General features: G+C 45.1%; 1 protein-coding gene across 1 annotated transcript in view; it reads left to right on the forward strand.

The window, feature by feature from the left end:
- The window catches only part of nup214 (nucleoporin 214), a 150,896-nt gene that overhangs the window by 26,769 nt on the left and 106,627 nt on the right, over nucleotides 1-17,500 (forward strand). Inside the window, exons 16-24 of the mRNA XM_076284946.1 lie at nucleotides 956-1,105; nucleotides 1,582-1,740; nucleotides 2,109-2,212; nucleotides 2,969-3,151; nucleotides 5,224-5,309; nucleotides 6,115-6,198; nucleotides 6,405-6,701; nucleotides 8,958-9,125; nucleotides 10,822-10,927. Coding sequence (XP_076141061.1) covers nucleotides 956-1,105; nucleotides 1,582-1,740; nucleotides 2,109-2,212; nucleotides 2,969-3,151; nucleotides 5,224-5,309; nucleotides 6,115-6,198; nucleotides 6,405-6,701; nucleotides 8,958-9,125; nucleotides 10,822-10,927 — 1,337 coding nt within the window. The remainder of the gene's footprint in view (nucleotides 1-955; nucleotides 1,106-1,581; nucleotides 1,741-2,108; nucleotides 2,213-2,968; nucleotides 3,152-5,223; nucleotides 5,310-6,114; nucleotides 6,199-6,404; nucleotides 6,702-8,957; nucleotides 9,126-10,821; nucleotides 10,928-17,500) is intronic.

The raw sequence follows: 17,500 nt of genomic DNA on the forward strand, positions 1-17,500 counted from the left end.
CACACACACCACACACCACCCTCTCCATAGGGTTGATTTCGGCTCACCACACACACCACACACCACCCTCTCCATAGGGTTGATTTCGGCTCACCACACACACCACACACCACCCTCTCCATAGGGTTGATTTCGGCTCACCACACACACCACACACCACCCTCTCCATAGGGTTGATTTCGGCTCACCACACACACCACCCTCTCCATAGGGTTGATTTCGGCTCACAGCACGCGAGTCACCACCCTCTCCATAGGGTTGATTTCGGCTCACCACACACACCACACACCACCCTCTCCATAGGGTTGATTTTGGCTCACAGCACGCGAGTCACCACCCTCTCCATAGGGTTGATACAGCGATTACTAAGTAGTTAGCGTCCAGAGGAGATAAGAATCCAAATGGACCGTGATGAGAGCTAATGTGAGCTTCTTCGGATCACAACACGTCAGCTTCACATGGATATGAAGGACTGAACCCACATCACTTACTTTAGTGTTTATGTTTTGATATTGCTGATTCGCAAAGACTTTTCACTCTTTTCACACTCTGTCTCTGTGTGTGTGTGTGTGTGTGTGTGTGTGTGTGTGTGTGTGTGTGTGTGTGTGTGCATGTGCGCGTGTGTCTGCGTATCTGTGTGTGTGTGCATGCATGTGCATGCGTGCGTGCGTGTGTGTGTGCATGCATGTGCGTGTGTGTGTGTGTGTGTGCATGTGCGCGTGTATGTGCGCGTGTGTCTGTGTGTGCGTGCGTGCGTGTGTGTGTGCATGCATGTGCGCGTATGTATGTGTGTGCATGCGTGTGTGTGTGTGTGTGTGTGTGTGTGTGTGCGTGCGTGTGTATGCGTACGTGTGTGTGTGTGTGTGTGCGTGCGTGCGTGTGTGCATGCATGTGCGCGTGTGCGTGCGTGTGTGCGTGCGTGTGTGTGTATGCGTACGTGTGTGTGTGTGTGCAGATTGCCCACTTTCAGAAGGAGCTGGATGAGCTGAAGGCTCGGAGCAGCAGGACGGACTTCAGGGTGGGCAGCATCGAGGAGATGAGGGAACTCCGCAAGGAGTCAGAGGACCTGCACGTCTTCACCCTGGAGATCAAAGAGACCACAGAGGTACCACACATGCACGCGCGCACACACACACACACACACACACACACACACACACACACACACACACACACACACACACACACACACACACACACACACACACGTTTAGTACTAGTGTTCAAGGACCTGCACGTCTTCACCCTGGAGATCAAAGAGACCACAGAGGTACCACACACACACACACACACACACACACGTTTAGTACTAGTGTCCAAAGCATATTCTCTCTGCTGCATTAAAGAAGGCAGTTATAACGGGCGAGATGGTTAAAAGACTTTTTAAATTTGGTGCAGGGCTGTGATACTCATGCACGCTACTCACACACTCCTACATAAACATACTTCTACAGACTTATCTCTCAATGCTTAGTATCGAATGAATGTGTTATTTCTTAACAATATAAATATTTACCTGATCTGTTGTGTGTGTGTGTGTGTGTGTGTGTGTGTGCGCACGCCTGTGTCTGCGTCCTCCAGTCCCTCCACGGAGATATCAGCACGCTAAAGACGACGCTGCTGGAGGGCTTTGCGGGCGCCGAGGATGCCAAGGCTCACTGTGAGCTCAACAACGACCCCAGCTACCTCCAGCTTCTCTACAAGAAACCCCTCGACCCACGCAGAGAGGACCAGCTCAAGGTCCGAGAGGGGGAGTGTGTGTGTGTGTGTGTGTGGCTACAGGTTGAGAGGAACAGCTCAAGTACAGAATGATTGTGTGTGTGTGTGAGTGTGATTGTGTATGTCTAGGTGTGCATGAAAATATGGGTCTGGTGGCATGACTACTGAATCTAGAGGCATGGCATGATTCTTCAAATGAAATATGGCATCTTGTGTGTGTGTGTGTGTGTGTGAGAGAGATGTTAATGTGTCGTGTACCCTCACATTATGTGAAGTACTACATGTGGACAAAGTGGAGCTTGTTGTATATGTTTATTAGGGTGTGTGTGTGTGTCTATTTTTGAGAAACAGTGTGAGAAGGGTGTGTGTGTGTGTGTGTGTGTTGACAGGAGATCCGGCGGCTGTACCAGTATGTGAAGTTTGCGGTGGAGGATGTGAACGCCGTGCTAGATGTGGAGTGGGAGAAGCATCTGGAGAACAGGAAGAAGCAGAAGTAAGAGAGACCAGAGGGGGTGTGTGCGTGTGTGTGTGCGTGTGTGTGTGCGTACGTTAACCCTGACCTAACCCTTGTCTCCTTGTCTCCCTCTCCTCTCTGTGTGTCCAGACACCTGGTCATCCGTGTGTGTGTGTGTGTGTGTGCACGTTAACCCTGATCTCTCCCTCTCCTCTCTGTGTGTCCAGACACATAGTCATCCCTGTGTGTGTGTGTGTGTGTGTGTGAGAGAGATCGAACCCTCGTCTCCCTCTCCTCTCTGCGTGTCCAGACACCTGGTCATCTGTGTGTGTGTGTGTGTGTGTGTGTGTGTGTGTGTGTGTGTGCGCGTTAACCCTGATCTCTCCCTCTCCTCTCTGCGTGTTCAGGCACATGGTCATCCCTGTGTGTGTGATTGCGTGTGCGTTAACTCTCTCCTCTCTTCGTGTCAGACACATGGTCATCCCTGTGTGTGTGTGTGTGTGTGTGTGTGTGTGATTGCGTGTGCGTTAACTCTCTCCTCTCTTCGTGTCAGACACATGGTCATCCCTGTGTGTGTGTGTGTGTGTGTGTGTGTGTCTACGTTAACCGTCTCCTCTCTACGTGTCCAGGCACATGGTCATCCGTGTGTGTGGGTGTGTGTGTGTGTGTGTGTGTGTGCACGTTAACCCTGATCTCTCCCTCTCCTCTCTGCATGTTCAGGCACATGGTCATCCGTGTGTGTGTGTGTGTGTGCACGTTAACCCTGGTCTCTCCCTCTCCTCTCTGCGTGTCCAGGCACATGGTCATCCCTGAGCGGCACGTGCTGTTCAACGCGCTGGCCAACAACCTGGAGATCATCACGCAGCAGAAGCTGAAGCTGGACCAGCTGCTGCGTGACCTGCACAGCCTGCGCCTCTACAGCAAGACGGCCGCCTGGACCACCCCCAGCCTGCCCTCTACCGCCCCCTCTGGCCAGAGGTACAGCAGCGCGCCGCAGTCAAACCCTATTATAATGAAGTGTACTAAAGAGTGATGGTGCCTTTTTAAGTTTAATTTTTAAGATTTTTATTTTGTGGCGCCCTGCCACAGATTAGTCAATGTATGGGAAACACTGGTGTACTAGAGAGTGATGCTGCCTTTTTAAGTAAGGGATAATGGACGACACGGTGGTCAGTTCACAGAAGTTAATGCACGGTCGAGGTTGTAAAACGGCCCCGACGCGAAGCGGAGGGCCGTTTAAACCTCGTAGTGCATTAACTTCTGTGAACAGACCACCGTGGAGTCCATTATCCCGCTTATTCCACTGTTGCCACTTGCGTTGTGTTCATTTCCTGTTACAATTTAAACGTTTTAATTGCTAAAACTGTCTTGTTTGTAGAACTAATTTCTTCCGACACATATCAACTAATTTCTCAACTCACAGGACAAACTGCCGTTACTAGTTCTAAATGGATGGTTGCTACGGCCAAAGGCCAGTCGTTAGTTCTATCTCTCCCGTTGTCAAGCGGGCGTATCCCAAGATTCTGATGAACTTTAGCTTTGAAACATCGCTATTTTACTTAGCCTGCTGTCATCCATCTAGCTAAAAGCCACCTCCGTCATATGCTACAATGTTGCAATGTTCTGAACGTCTGCATTTTACAGCTCGGATGCAACGTGACGGTTCATTTAAACTTCACAACGAGTTCGGTGAATTAATATACAAGTGTGATACGGCCAAAAAAATGGATCTACTTCATAGGTGTGCAGATAACATACGGTTAATGGTCGTTCTAAATTACGTAGGACAATGGGAAATTCAACCAAGCAGTGAAATAAGAGCATTATAATGAAGTGTACTAGAGAGTGATGCTGCCTTTTTAAGAGCATTATAATGAAGTGTACTAGAGAGTGATGCTGCCTTTTTAAGAGCATTATAATGATGTGTACTAGAGAGCAATGGTGCCTTTTCAAGAGCATAATGATGACTGTCCATTTTGCTTCTCACTTGTCTCTGATGGAGACGTTATCGTCTTCTGTCTATAGAGCTCGGGATTGTGTCGTAAAATCGCTAAGAATTGTGGGAATCACGATAACGACAGCTACTGTACAGATAGAAATCCAATGGGGTAGGCACGACTTACGACAAAATGGACCAATGGGGTAGGCACGACTTATGACAAAATGGAACTGACAGGTTTAACACGTAATCGCAAATGTTGACCAACATGGAAAGGATCTGGATATATAACCAGGGATGTATTGGAGGCTAAACGCAAGTAAACACAGTTTATCCACCTCTGAAATTTCTGAGTTATTTGACCTCTTATTAGAGTTTATCCACCTCTCAAAAGAGTTTATTCACCAATTGCAACTTTAACATTCAAAAACCACAGTGTATTATCCACATTCACAATATGTACACTCTAGGAACCATTTAATACCACTGATTAAAAATTGGACAATAACCTCCACCATCATCAAACATGTTCTGAAAAATCCGATACCGCACGGTACAGTCCACCTCACAGAATTCATATTTTACCCACCTCTTATTTTACCACTACATCCCTGTATAACTATGTCTGTGTTACCCCGTGGATGTAAAGCAACTCAATACGAGTGTCTGTATGGGCAGTAATAAGTTACAGCTTCGTAACATCAGTAGGCAAACTCAGTTCACTCAGTGTTACAGCCCACAGAACAGAAGCCAATCTACAGCATTTAAAGCTCTTTATTTTATTACAGTAACACCGCGTTACAGCATTTAATGCTCTTTATTTTATTACAATAACACCGCGTTACAGCATTAAAAGCTCTTTAGTTTATTACAGTAACACCGCGTTGCCTTCTTGTACATCTCGTCATGTTGCTCTTATCACGGTCCATTTGTTTTCTTATCTCCTCTGGACGCTAACTACTTAGTGATCGCTGTATCTTACCTTTTAGCGTACCGGTAAAATGGCCGTTGCTACCCAAACGTGACGCAGTTGTCCGAACTTTACTGGAGACTCTGTGAAAGGAGGTGTTGCTTTCTTGTGTCCCTCACTCCTGTTGATCTCCTGTTTCAGTCTTGACAAAGAGCTGGAGGGGCTGAGGGACGCGCTACTCAAAGCCAGTCTGGAGACGTCCCCCAAGACCACCTCCAAATCTCCAGGTGTGCATCTGTTCACTCACACACCCGTGCCGTTAATGTGGGAAGACTTCTTACTCTCTGGGAGTTATAATGAATGTGACGTTAGCATTAGTTAATGTGGGAAGACTTCTTACTCTCTGGGAGTTATAATGAATGTGATATTAGCATTAGTTAATGTGGGAAGACTTCTTACTCTCTGGGAGTTATAATGAATGTGACGTTAGCATTAGTTAATGTGGGAAGACTTCTTACTCTCTGGGAGTTATAATGAATGTGATATTAGCAGTAGCGGAATCTAAACACAAGAGGTCAGCAACGTCTCTAGCTGGCTGGACACCTTGGATACCTGTCATGTCAATTCACTTGTGATTGGATCACACAAGACGCTAAAAAGAAATTCTAAAAACAAATGTTAACAGAGCCAGTGCCTCCTTAGGTCCTTATATCCTGTGTGTCTGTGCTATAAGTCATGTGTCCTGTGTGTCTGTGACTCATATGTCCTGCGTGTCTGTGACTCATATGTCCTGCGTGTCTGTGACTCATATGTCCTGCGTGTCTGTGACTCATATGTCCTGTGTGTCTGTGACTCATATGTCCTGTGTGTCTGTGACTCATATGTCCTGCGTGTCTGTGACTCATATGTCCTGTGTGTCTGTGCTATAAGTCATGTGTCCTGTGTGTCTGTGAATCATATGTCCTGCGTGTCTGTGACTCATATGTCCTGTGTGTCTGTGACTCATATGTCCTGCGTGTCTGTGACTCATATGTCCTGTGTGTCTGTGTCCTGCGTGTCTGTGCTATGACTCATATCCCTTCATTATCTCAGGCAAAATGACTCCAGCTAAGCAGTCCCAGCTCAGGAATTTCCTCTCGAAACGCCAGACCCCGCACGTCAGGTCTACAGCTCCAGGTACACACACACACACACACACACACACACACACACACACACACACACACACACTGTGGGCTGGGTATGGGCCACAGACATGAGTTATAGCCCTAGACCCCGCACGTCAGGTCTACAGCTCCAGGTACTCACACACACACACACACTGTGGGCTGGGTGGCGCTCCTCCTCTTCATGTTCTCTTGTGTGTGTGTCCTCCTGTGCAGCCAGCCTGTCCCGCTCGGCCTTCCTCTCCCCCAAGTACTACGAGGATCTGGACGACGTGAGCTCCGCGTCCTCGCTGTCGCAGGCTCTGGAGGTGGAGGAGCCGGGGGCGCTGCAGGTGGAGGAGGAAGAGGAGGAGGAGGAGGAGGTGGTCGCTCCGCTGCCCGTGGCCCCCCCTGCTATGCCCCGCCACCCCGCTGTGGTCAGGACGCCCTCCATCCAGCCCGGCTTCAGCATGCAGTCCACACCCTTCAGCACGACCGGCCCGGCCCTGGGACTGGGTGCCGCCATCAGCCCGAGTACGCTAGAGGATGCACACACACATAAACACACACATAAACACACACACACACATAAACACACACACATAAACACACACACACAATATACTTATGGCTGTTTACTTTATTTGCACTCACTCATTGGTTACTGCATACCCAAACACATGCTAAACACTCAAAACTTACAAATGTTCACCCACATACACATACCCACTTAACTGGTTTTCATTGAAGAGACTGTTCTACCTTAGGACCCATACGCAACACAGACCTCTGTAGGGGACCATGTCTCAGTGTAGTTCAGGTGTCAAGTGCTGTGTGTATCTATTGCATTAGCCACAGCCATGCTTTTTGCCCTTGGCCACTAACATCCTACATCCTATATATCTATAGTCGTTTGTATGTCCACTAACATCCTACATCCTATATATCAGCCATCACCAAATGGCGGACCGCGGTCCGAGTCCGGACCGTGACGTGATCCTATCCGGACCCAGACCATAATAGCCTAATTTAGATTTTCACGTAAGATTTCAAAGCTGCGCTAAATGTATGTTGGTTAGGATAACAGCATTTACTTCAGGAGCTTCAGGAACCATCATTTCGCTTGCTGCTACTCAGCCAGTGAAATCTGTGAATTCTGATAAAGTCGAGTCAGTGAGTAAAGTAGTAGCCTACTATGGAGAAGAGACTGATAGCCTGAAACGAGCGAGGAGAGGAGACGGGACGAAACAATCAGATGGATATCTAAGTTAACGATAAGTAAGTTATTTTCAAATCATCGATTGCTCAAAGAGGAGAAAGCTAGAGAGCGAGAAGAGAGCTTTATATAACGATACGGGGGCAATACCACGCAAAACTGTCACGTCCGTAACGCCAACTAAATATGGATGTGACAGTTTTGCGCGGAATTGCCCTGGACCTCTTCTATATTCTGAGACAGGCAATTTTAAGCGGCAATTTGAAGCACCTCTACTAGACAAAGCATATATTTTGAGCAAGCATAGGGTAGGCTTGGCCCATTCAACAGTGAACTGAGACCACAGAATATTTTACGATTTAAGAAGGCAATATGATTGATCCACCACAATCTAGTTAAGCCTACATGCATTCACTGCCCAACAACGTGATATTCCTGGGTTTCAATAAAATGGGAAAAAAATAAAAAAAATAAATTAAACTTGCTGATTAATGGGTTCAAGGAACCAGCTGTGGAATATCCATCCTTGTCTCAGCTCAAATTTTATTTTAAGTTCACGTTAAGATCTTAAAAATAGCCAAGGCTACTCAAGTTTTTCTCCCCAATTAGGCTACTCTTATCTTGCCTTATTTCTCCTCATTTCGAATGTTGCCTTTTAGGCTACTTATTTTATTTCACATTAAACATTAGGCCTAGGCTTACACTCTTCTATTTCTTGAATTTCCCCTTGGGGATCAATAAAGTATCTATCTATCTATCTATCTATCTATCTATCTATCTACAACTAGTCTCCATCCATCCATCCTAATATTATACATACATACTGTACATATACATAGCCTAAACACGCACGTTAAACATTATGATGCTCCGGACCTTTGCTTGAGGAAATTTTCCGTAACTGGACCTCGCTGAAGATTAATTGAATACCCCTGCTATATATCTATATGCGTTTGTATGTCCACTAACATCCCGCATCCTATATATCTATAGGCGTTTGTATGTCCACTAACATCCCACATCCTATATATATATAGGAATCTGTATGTTCACTAACACCCCGCATCCTATATATCTATAGGCGTTTGTATGTTCACTAACACCCTACATCCTATATATATATATAGGCGTTTGTATGTTCACTAACACCCTACATCCTATATATCTATAGGCGTTTGTATGTTCACTAACACCCTACATCCTATATATCTATAGACGTTTGTATGTTCACTTACCCACCTCTCCTGTGCCAACCGATAAGATTAATCTGGGCGGGCGTCTTTCAAACAGACATGTCATTTAACCCAGAAACCATAGCATTAGCGGTGTGAAGCCATAGCATTAGCACTGTGAATCCATAGCGGTGTGAAGCCATAGCATTAGCACTGTGAATCCATAGCGGTGTGAAACCATAGCATACAGTAAGCAGTGTGAATCTATAGAATTAGCACTGTGAATCCATAGCATTAGCACTGTGAATCCATAGCATTAGCGGTGTGAATCCATAGCATTAGCGCTGTGAAACGTTTTGAGATATCTTTTAATTAACACTAACTCCTCCTCTGTGTTATCAGTACCGACCAATAATATCAATCTGGGCGGGCCCGAGAGCACAGCCCTGGCAACTAAGACGGTGAAACACGGAGCTCCGCCTACCGAGAAGGCCACGCCCCTCCCCCTCCCCGCCCAGCAGGCTGCCGCCAACGCCGCCCTCCGCAGACAGATGGCCAATCAGAAGCCTGGTATGTGTTTGGGGCAGGGCTGTGTACCCGTGTACTGTATGAGTTAATGCTAATAGAAGTAAGAAGTTGAATATCAGTAGAAGAAATTGTCATTTAGATATCAATTGTAGAGACACATGACCGTTCAGGATTCAAGCGGTCTCAGTTTTTAAAACACTCATCCCTACAATTTTATTCTTTTGGGTCTTTGCTATAAGACAGAGGTTCTCAATCTTGTTGGGCCACTCCAAAGGTCAAAACCAAAACACCAAGGCACAGTGTTACTGATTATAAATGATGTCACACACATTATTTATGACCAGGGTTTACATTTTTACGCCCATATTTTTTCTGTACAATGTTCATGAGCTGAGAACACAGTGATATGCATATCATGAGGTTGACTGAGCTTTTTAATGTAGAATTGTTTTTATGTAGAAAATGCTGCCATTGATGCATTTAATAGACTATTTCATGAGCCTGTACAAAAACGCATTGGGTTCCTCAAAATTCCACGCCACACCTCACTTTGTGTCCCAGCACACCAGAGTCCCTCTGCTGTTAGATAGTGGCAATCTGAGTTGAAGTAGGTGTAGTGCTAAGCTAACCACAAGGTGGAGACAGAGTACACCTTTTTTCTGTATTCCCTTTGTTTTGCACTTTAAAGGTCAAGGTGTAATTTATTCACTTTAAAATTAATTAATTTTTTATCATTGAAGATGTTGGGGAGGCTTATGGAACAGCAGGCTTTTCTCCATTTGTATACGACCTACTGACATGAACATGAAGTCAGTTTTAAGTGATAGTTGTAGATGTTAGAACAAGTGAAATGCTTCAGTCAGCTGCTCAGCCTGTTCAGTACTAAATATAATTTCCCCCACATGGGCACTAGTACTAAAGATCATTTAATTTCCCCCACATGGGCACTGGTACTAAAGATCATTCCCCCACATGGGCACTGGTACTACATGGGCACTGGTACTAAAGATCATTCCCCCACATGGGCACTGGTACTACATGGGCACTGGTACTACATGGGCACTGGTACTAAAGACCATTCCCCCACATGGGCACTGGTACTAAAGGTCATTCCCCCACATGGGCACTGGTACTACATGGGCACTGGTACCACATGGGCACTGGTTTGGGTATTCAGTGCAGGATCAGCTTATGCTGCAGATGGACATTCACATCTTGTTTCTCCCTCTCAGCCATCTAATGGCTACGCCCAGATTGTAAACAAGTTATTTCACACATTTGTGTGATATTCAGCATCTCTGCATTTGGGTCGGTGTGTGTGTGTGTCTATGAGTGTGTCTGTGTACTAGTTCAACTGAGGTGTATTTATAGCATGTTTTCAGTAGAGAAGTACTGCATATTCATTCATAAACTCTTGATTACGTGTTTGATGACGTACTCATGTTCACAAAAGTGGACTGTTTTAGAATGTAGTGATATGTTAGGCCACTGCACTTTGTGTGGGGCATTTTGCCAGTATGTGTCCACTGTAAGTCCACTGTAACATGCTTGTGAACCTGAAGTTTGCTCTACTTTATGTCTTACTGTTTAGCCACAAGCACCTTGTGATGTGCTTGAAGCAACATTGTAATATAATGCTTGCCTCTCTGTTTGGCATGCGTCATATATGTCTGTGTTTCGTGTGTGTGCGTGTGTGTATATGTGTGTGTGTGTGCGTGTGCTCTGCTCTCTGCTGCAGTGGGGACTTCTCTGACCGAATCAACTCTGAAGACGGTGCCCCAGGTGGTCAACGTGCAGGAGCTGAAAGACAAGGGGCCCACCATGCCCATCTCCACGGTGATCAGGTGAGCGCTCCCTCCCTCTGATTGGTCGTTCAGGACAGGTGAGCTGCTGCCACAGAGCAGATGCCGGGCGGTTGCAGGGCCTTCCGCTTCAGCGTGGGATTGTGGGTATAGCGCATCATTTATTCAAGTCCCGCAACACTAGCCATCATAATGCGAGAAATTCCACACGTTAATCCTTACTGGAGATGGACCTTATAGCGTGATACAAGGTTCAGTGGACCACATAAAGCAATGTTTTATCAGTAGCCTATGTTTTGATGCAAATGCAAAGTCCTTTTAGGCAAGTCCCTCCACTCGGCGGCCTTATCGCAACCCATTTTGGGCACTTATCAGGCATCTGTTTCGGCCAGAACTGCGTGTGCACAAGGCTTCACAACACCAACCTCGCTCCAGCTGCAAGATCACAACATGATTGGCACAATGTATTCACAACATACCACATGATTGGCACATGATGTGTTCACATATCAACTTTTGGCATGTGTGTAGACGACTATGCGGAGTGGGATGTTGATTATTAGCCCACGCTACAAGCCAAACTATCTGTTCATCACATTGAACAGACCAATCAGAGGCATGCAAACATTTTCATCACACTCAACAGACCAATCAGAGGCATGCAAACATTTTTCTCACACTGAACAGACCAATCAGAGGCATGCAAACATTTTCATCACACTCAACAGACCGTGCCACAAACCATGTGTAGTAGCAGAGTCCTATGCGCTCTGGATCGGGACAGCAGAGTGTTAGATAAACAAATATATATACCGATAGCAGCACCGTTTGCCCAAAAACGTAACGATATTACTGTACTGACCAATCACGGGCCGGTAATAATATATAATAATAATTTGACTCCCTTTCCATACGTAAATGGATACGTTTGTTTCATACCTTGGTCTGTGTTGTCCGTATTTGTAAGCTTGAAGTGAACAGACAAAAGAGAGGACTAAATCAACGCAGAGAGTAATGAGTAACGAATCACTAACTGATCAATAACTGATCGATGTTTTGGATGATAAGTCTGGTTTCCTCCTGCTCCTGCCCTGTGTGTGTGTGTGTGAGATATGATATTAGTAGCACAGCATCCTCCTGCTCCTGTTTTGCTCAGGCAGGAGGGGCAACACTAGAGAGACATACACACACACACACACACACACATACACACAGACATGTTCTGTATCGTACATTGTTTTTTTTACAGTGACTTAGAATAGCTGCTGGTGAGGAATGTTCTTGTTGGGTACTGGCCTTTGATATGTTAGTGTATTGTAGTAATGCGCACACACACATGGTTGTATGTGCTGAAGTGTGTGTGTGTGTGTGTGTATGAATGTGTATAAGTGTGTGTGTGTGTGTGTATGAATGTGTATAAGTGTGTGTTTGTGTGTGTGTATGAATGTGTATAAGTGTGTGTGTGTATGAATGTGTATAAGTGTGTGTGTGTGTGTGTTGCAGTGCTTCTCATCATGGCCTTCCCCCTGTTCACTCACACACAGCCCCCAGGGAGCCTCACAACAAAGTCTACACACTTAGGTGTGTGTGTGTGCGTCTTCCACATCAGAACACTCATGTCTCATACAAATATTGTTGGACCCGTCTGTGTGTGTGCGCAGTGTGCACCAAATCAATAGTTTGTGTGTGTGTGTGTGTAAAATCAATAGTGTTCTCCCCACTTTCTCAGACTGATGGCTGATATATATGTGCACATCTTACTTAGTATGCAGTAGGGCTGCACGATATTAGGAAAACATGCAATATGCAATAACATTATTGAGTACTGCGATAACTTGCGATATTTAATTAAAAAAAAAATCTCCATTTACTTGCTGCTAGCATAGACTGTAGGGTTGGGGGGGGGGGGGGATAAATGTATACATGGATTTCTATGCAACGTCATGAAAACATGCGTGCGCAACTAAGAGGCAGAAAACACCATAGAACAGCATAGAGCAGTGCTCTCCTTGAATAGAATAAAATGAGTTTTTATGCTGAAAACTGCACCAATTCAAAATCATGATGGTTAGAGAATGTTCAATATGTTCAATATCCCTAACGGAATGCATCTTCGCCATAAATGACAAAATATGATGTTATATTAATAAAGCAAATGAACGGCAAACTCTGAAATATAGCCTGGAATTAGATGTTATTATAATTGAGACAATAGGGGTATACAAAAAATTTCGATTGTAGCTTACAGCAGCCGACTATTAATAGGTTAAGTTTATAACGTTGTGGACGGCCACAAAGCGTCTTCTGCCCCATGGCTGCATGCGCATCTACTTTTGTTGGTAAACGGGAAACCTGTGTATAATTACAGAAATAAATGTATAATTTTCTACATAAAAAATATAAAATAATATGTAGCCTAGGCTATATATGGCCTGTTGAAAGTGGATATCTAAGGGCTTGCTGGCGCGCCAGGATTGAAGCCAGGTAGCGCGAGGTAGCGCACCACTCATTTTTTTCAGACGAGCGCGACAAGGCAGAAACAGGAAGAGGGACTAGTTCGAGGGCAAGTGAGAGTTGCAGTGTTTTGTTACAGTCGTGACTTTTTAATAGTTTGCTGGATAAGTTAACAAAGTTACCAGTGAGAGTTGCAACACATGGAATTAAGAGGAAAGAATAGAAACGATTTATTTTCAAACAAAGGATATCTATTAAGGCCTGAACAAAATCTCTTTCCACTTCAGGAAATTACACAAACTCAGCCAGCTGCTAGCTAGCTAGCCAGCTAACTAAACTGTTTAAATTATTAAAATTTCCCTCGGGATGACTAAAGTATCTATCTATCTATCTATCTATCTATCTATCTACCTGTGCACACACCTTGGAAACTAGGTGATAATGATGGTGGTAGTTGTGAATAGTAGCAACCAAAGTCTGAAGTACCATCACAGAGGCTAGCTACTAGCAAAGATTCTACAGTTAACTTTATCAGAGCCCGTTTACGGAGTGCCGGATCACTCCCTATTAACTCCATTGTACCTGCAATCTGTTGCAGTTCCGCTAGGGGCGATCACGAATAAGTGCAAAAACAATGGGGGTCTATGGAGCTAGACGGCTAAATTTGTCTCTTTCACCTGGTTGTCGTTGAAAAATCGAAGAATTGATTGTGGTTTCTGCAAGCTCACTATGGATTATAGGTCAAAAGTTGAATGAACGAGTACTTACGTCCCTTTCGATTTCTTACAGGTTGGGTTGTTGTTGCCCACAACACACTTGCTTTCTGCTAATGATTGACGTCATTGACGCATTTGAAAGGCTTTTTTAGAACAAATAAGTGACTCAAAAAATATAATACTCAGCGGTGTGTATTTTCTCTGTCCCCTCTTTCGCATGCAAGATTCAAATTTCTATATCCTGAGAAAAGTGGATTTGAGGGGTACAGCTCCATAGCCCTCCATTAATTCTGCACTTATTCGTGAGCGCCCTCATGTGGAACCAGAAAAGGAACTGCAACCAGTTCAGAAACCGGAAGTTTCCCGAAAGTGGCGGTTCTCCCCTTATTACTGTACCGATCCACTTGCACGACACTTCTTTTTGTCGTGTCGCATTCCACTCTAGTCCTATGGGTGACGTCAAGCGACTTTAACGCGCCCGCAAAGCATTCCGGGAAGGCAGCGCTGCGTTTGAAATAATGTCGCGAGTCAAAAAGCTGGCCGATGCCCAGCTTTATGCAAATGAATCCGTTGAACGCGAGGCGACTCTCCAATGAAAGGACGAGTTTGTAGGTCCTTTGTTCTACCACAACGGTGCCTGTGAAACTTTGGTTCCGCTTACAAGACAAATAATGTTTTAACGATCTCTTCCACGACCACCTAGTAGTCCATAAAACAAACAAAACTAGGATTTGGATGAATATATTGACTGTTTTTCTGGTGAGGATTTGAGATTGCTTTGAGTAGTTTAAATAAAACAAGATTTCGAAATGGCTTGCATAGTTTGTTTAGGCTATTAATGTGTTGTATACTGTTAAGTACATGCCTAAAATTGTGGTCCATTTGTGGAAAAACACTTAAGATACGTTAAAAAGAACTGAGTATGAGTTGGTAACTGACATTTTAAACAAAACGCCCACACACGACTGAATGTGGGGAGGCAGCGCGACATCTATGCGACACGACAAAATTAAGTGTCGTGCAAGTGGATCGGTACCGCTACAAACCTACACCTACAAACTCGTCCTTTCATTGGAGAGTCGCCACGCGTTCAACGGATTCATTTGCATAAAGCTGGGCATCGGCCAGCTTTTTGACGCGCGAAATTATTTCAAATGCAGCGCTGCCTTCCCGGAATGCTTTGCGGGTGCGTTAAAGTCGCTTGACGTCACCCATAGGACTAGAGTGGAATGCGACACGACAAAAAGAAGTGTCGTGCAAGTGGATCGGTACCGTTACACATTCTCTGACTTTATCAACCGTCTCTGCTACTAGCAAAGATTCTATAGTTAACTGCTAGTGTTTCTTACTGCAGCTTCTTCTGCTGTGTAACATAGTTAGTGTTAGTCTTTTCACAACTTCAACACCTCTGTTCAGGAGAATATTGCAACTAGTGTCGCGACCACCACGCGCGAGTATAAATGGTTACGGCGCTTCTGTGACGTCACATTGTCACGCTACTGTCGGGTGCGTTGAGTATGTGGGACGTTTAAGAGACCTACTGACTAGGCTATCGAAGTTGTGTGGAAGATCTGCTCCAAGAAAATCCTCCTAAAAGACAGATAGACAGCCAATCTGAACACTTTTGCACCAACCAGCGGAATATTCCACATTGCCAGCCTTTGCTGGGCCTAGCAAAAAAGCTACTTACGCTATATCGCGGCGGTCACTCATCTAAAATCTTAAGTAGCCCAGTCTGTAACCTCATACGCTGCGTTCCCACGTTATTAGGCTAGACTACAAGGGCAGCGGAAAGTGAAAGTAAGGGGCTGCGATCGCACAGTCCAACGAAGTAGGCTAAACAACTTTTACAAATAACAAATCCTGATTACTTCTCTGCTGTTGTCTGGGGCTTTTGCTAAATGCAAATCATGAAATACAAGCTTTACAGTGAAAGACAGATATCTTCTGATCCTATAACAATAACGAAAGAAATTGTTTATTTTAACACGTGGAGAAGGACACATTTGGCGCTGTGTTTGTAACACGTCATCCTTCATAAAACCAAAATATTTCCATGTAACAGACGTACTTTTCCTTTTAGTCCCCAATCCCTCTGTAGCCTACCTTGCTCGACTCACTATCTTTAGCAATCACGACTTAGCTCCCACCTCAACACCTAAAACACTACACACCTAAACTGGTAGGGGATCGACGGGCTTCTCGGGCAGCATGACCGCATCGGTTTGGTAAAATATGTTGACATTCAGAATGTGAATACACCATAGACTGCAATGCGCACGGCACAGAAAATGTAACGGAATTTATCGAAAATTAAGTAGTCTTTGCGTTGTGTGTGTGTGTGTGTGTGTGTGTGTGTGCGCGTGCGCCTCTAACTTATGCCACCCCCAATTTCTCAGAAATGTTGATGTGCTTGCTTGTGTGTGTCTGTCTGTGAGAGAAAGTGAAAAAACAGTTTTTAAAGGTACACTATGCCAGATTTAAAACAAACAAACTTGTTATTGGGGAATCGTTCACCTAGCATAGCCATATAGCATAGCCGTAGTGAGTCGGTTCGAGAGAACCAGCAATGCAACTTTAAGAATTGTCGAACCCGAAGACATCTACTGACAACACTACTGACAACATTACCTTGTCAGTAGATATAGCTCTTTGGGGATGGTTTTTGCCTGTTGTTAGTCGTTGGCCTCCACAACAAAAGCATTTTCATTGTACACAGGGAGAACAAGCCACAAGAAGTCAGCTATTTACAACGGCAAAAGGAGAAGAGAGTGTGTGTGTGTGTGAGTGTGAGAGAGAGAGAGAGAGAGAGAAAAAGATACATGCATACTGTAGAGATCAAAAGCAGCCTCTTAAGGCTGGCTAGTGGGAGTGAAGTCATAGTGACTCCTGTCCAGTCTTCTCTCACATGGACACTGCAGCCTCGATGTGCAAAGACAGCGCTAATAGCTAACAGTGTTGTGCCAGTGTTGCGGCAGCCTCGATGTGCAAAGACAGAGCTAATAGCTAACAGTGTTGTGCCAGTGTTGCGGCAGGCTTGATGTGCAAAGACAGCGCTAATAGCTAACAGTGTTGCGGCAGGCTTGATGTGCAAAGACTAATAGCTAACAGTGTTGCGCTAGTGTTGCGGCAGGCTTGATGTGCAAAGACAGCGCTAATAGCTAACAGTGTTGCGCCAGGCTTGAAGTGCAAAGACAGCGCTAATAGCTAACAGTGTTGTGCCAGTGTTGTGGCAGGCTTGATGTGCAAAGACAGCACTAATAGCTAACAGTGTTGTGCCAGTGTTGCAGCAGGCTTGATGTGCAAAGACAGCGCTAATAGCTAACAGTGTTGCGCCAGGCTCGATGTGTAAAGACAGCGCTAATAGCTAACAGTGTTGTGCCAGTGTTGCGGCAGCCTCGATGTGCAAAGACAGAGCTAATAGCTAACAGTGTTGTGCCAGTGT

The sequence above is a fragment of the Alosa pseudoharengus genome, unplaced genomic scaffold (genome assembly GCF_046254945.1).
Source record: "Alosa pseudoharengus isolate Yale_2024_CS ecotype anadromous, Long Island Sound unplaced genomic scaffold, YU_APseudo_1.1 YU_APseudo_1.1_scf_14, whole genome shotgun sequence".
In the NCBI taxonomy this organism is placed as follows: Eukaryota; Metazoa; Chordata; class Actinopteri; order Clupeiformes; family Clupeidae; genus Alosa; species Alosa pseudoharengus.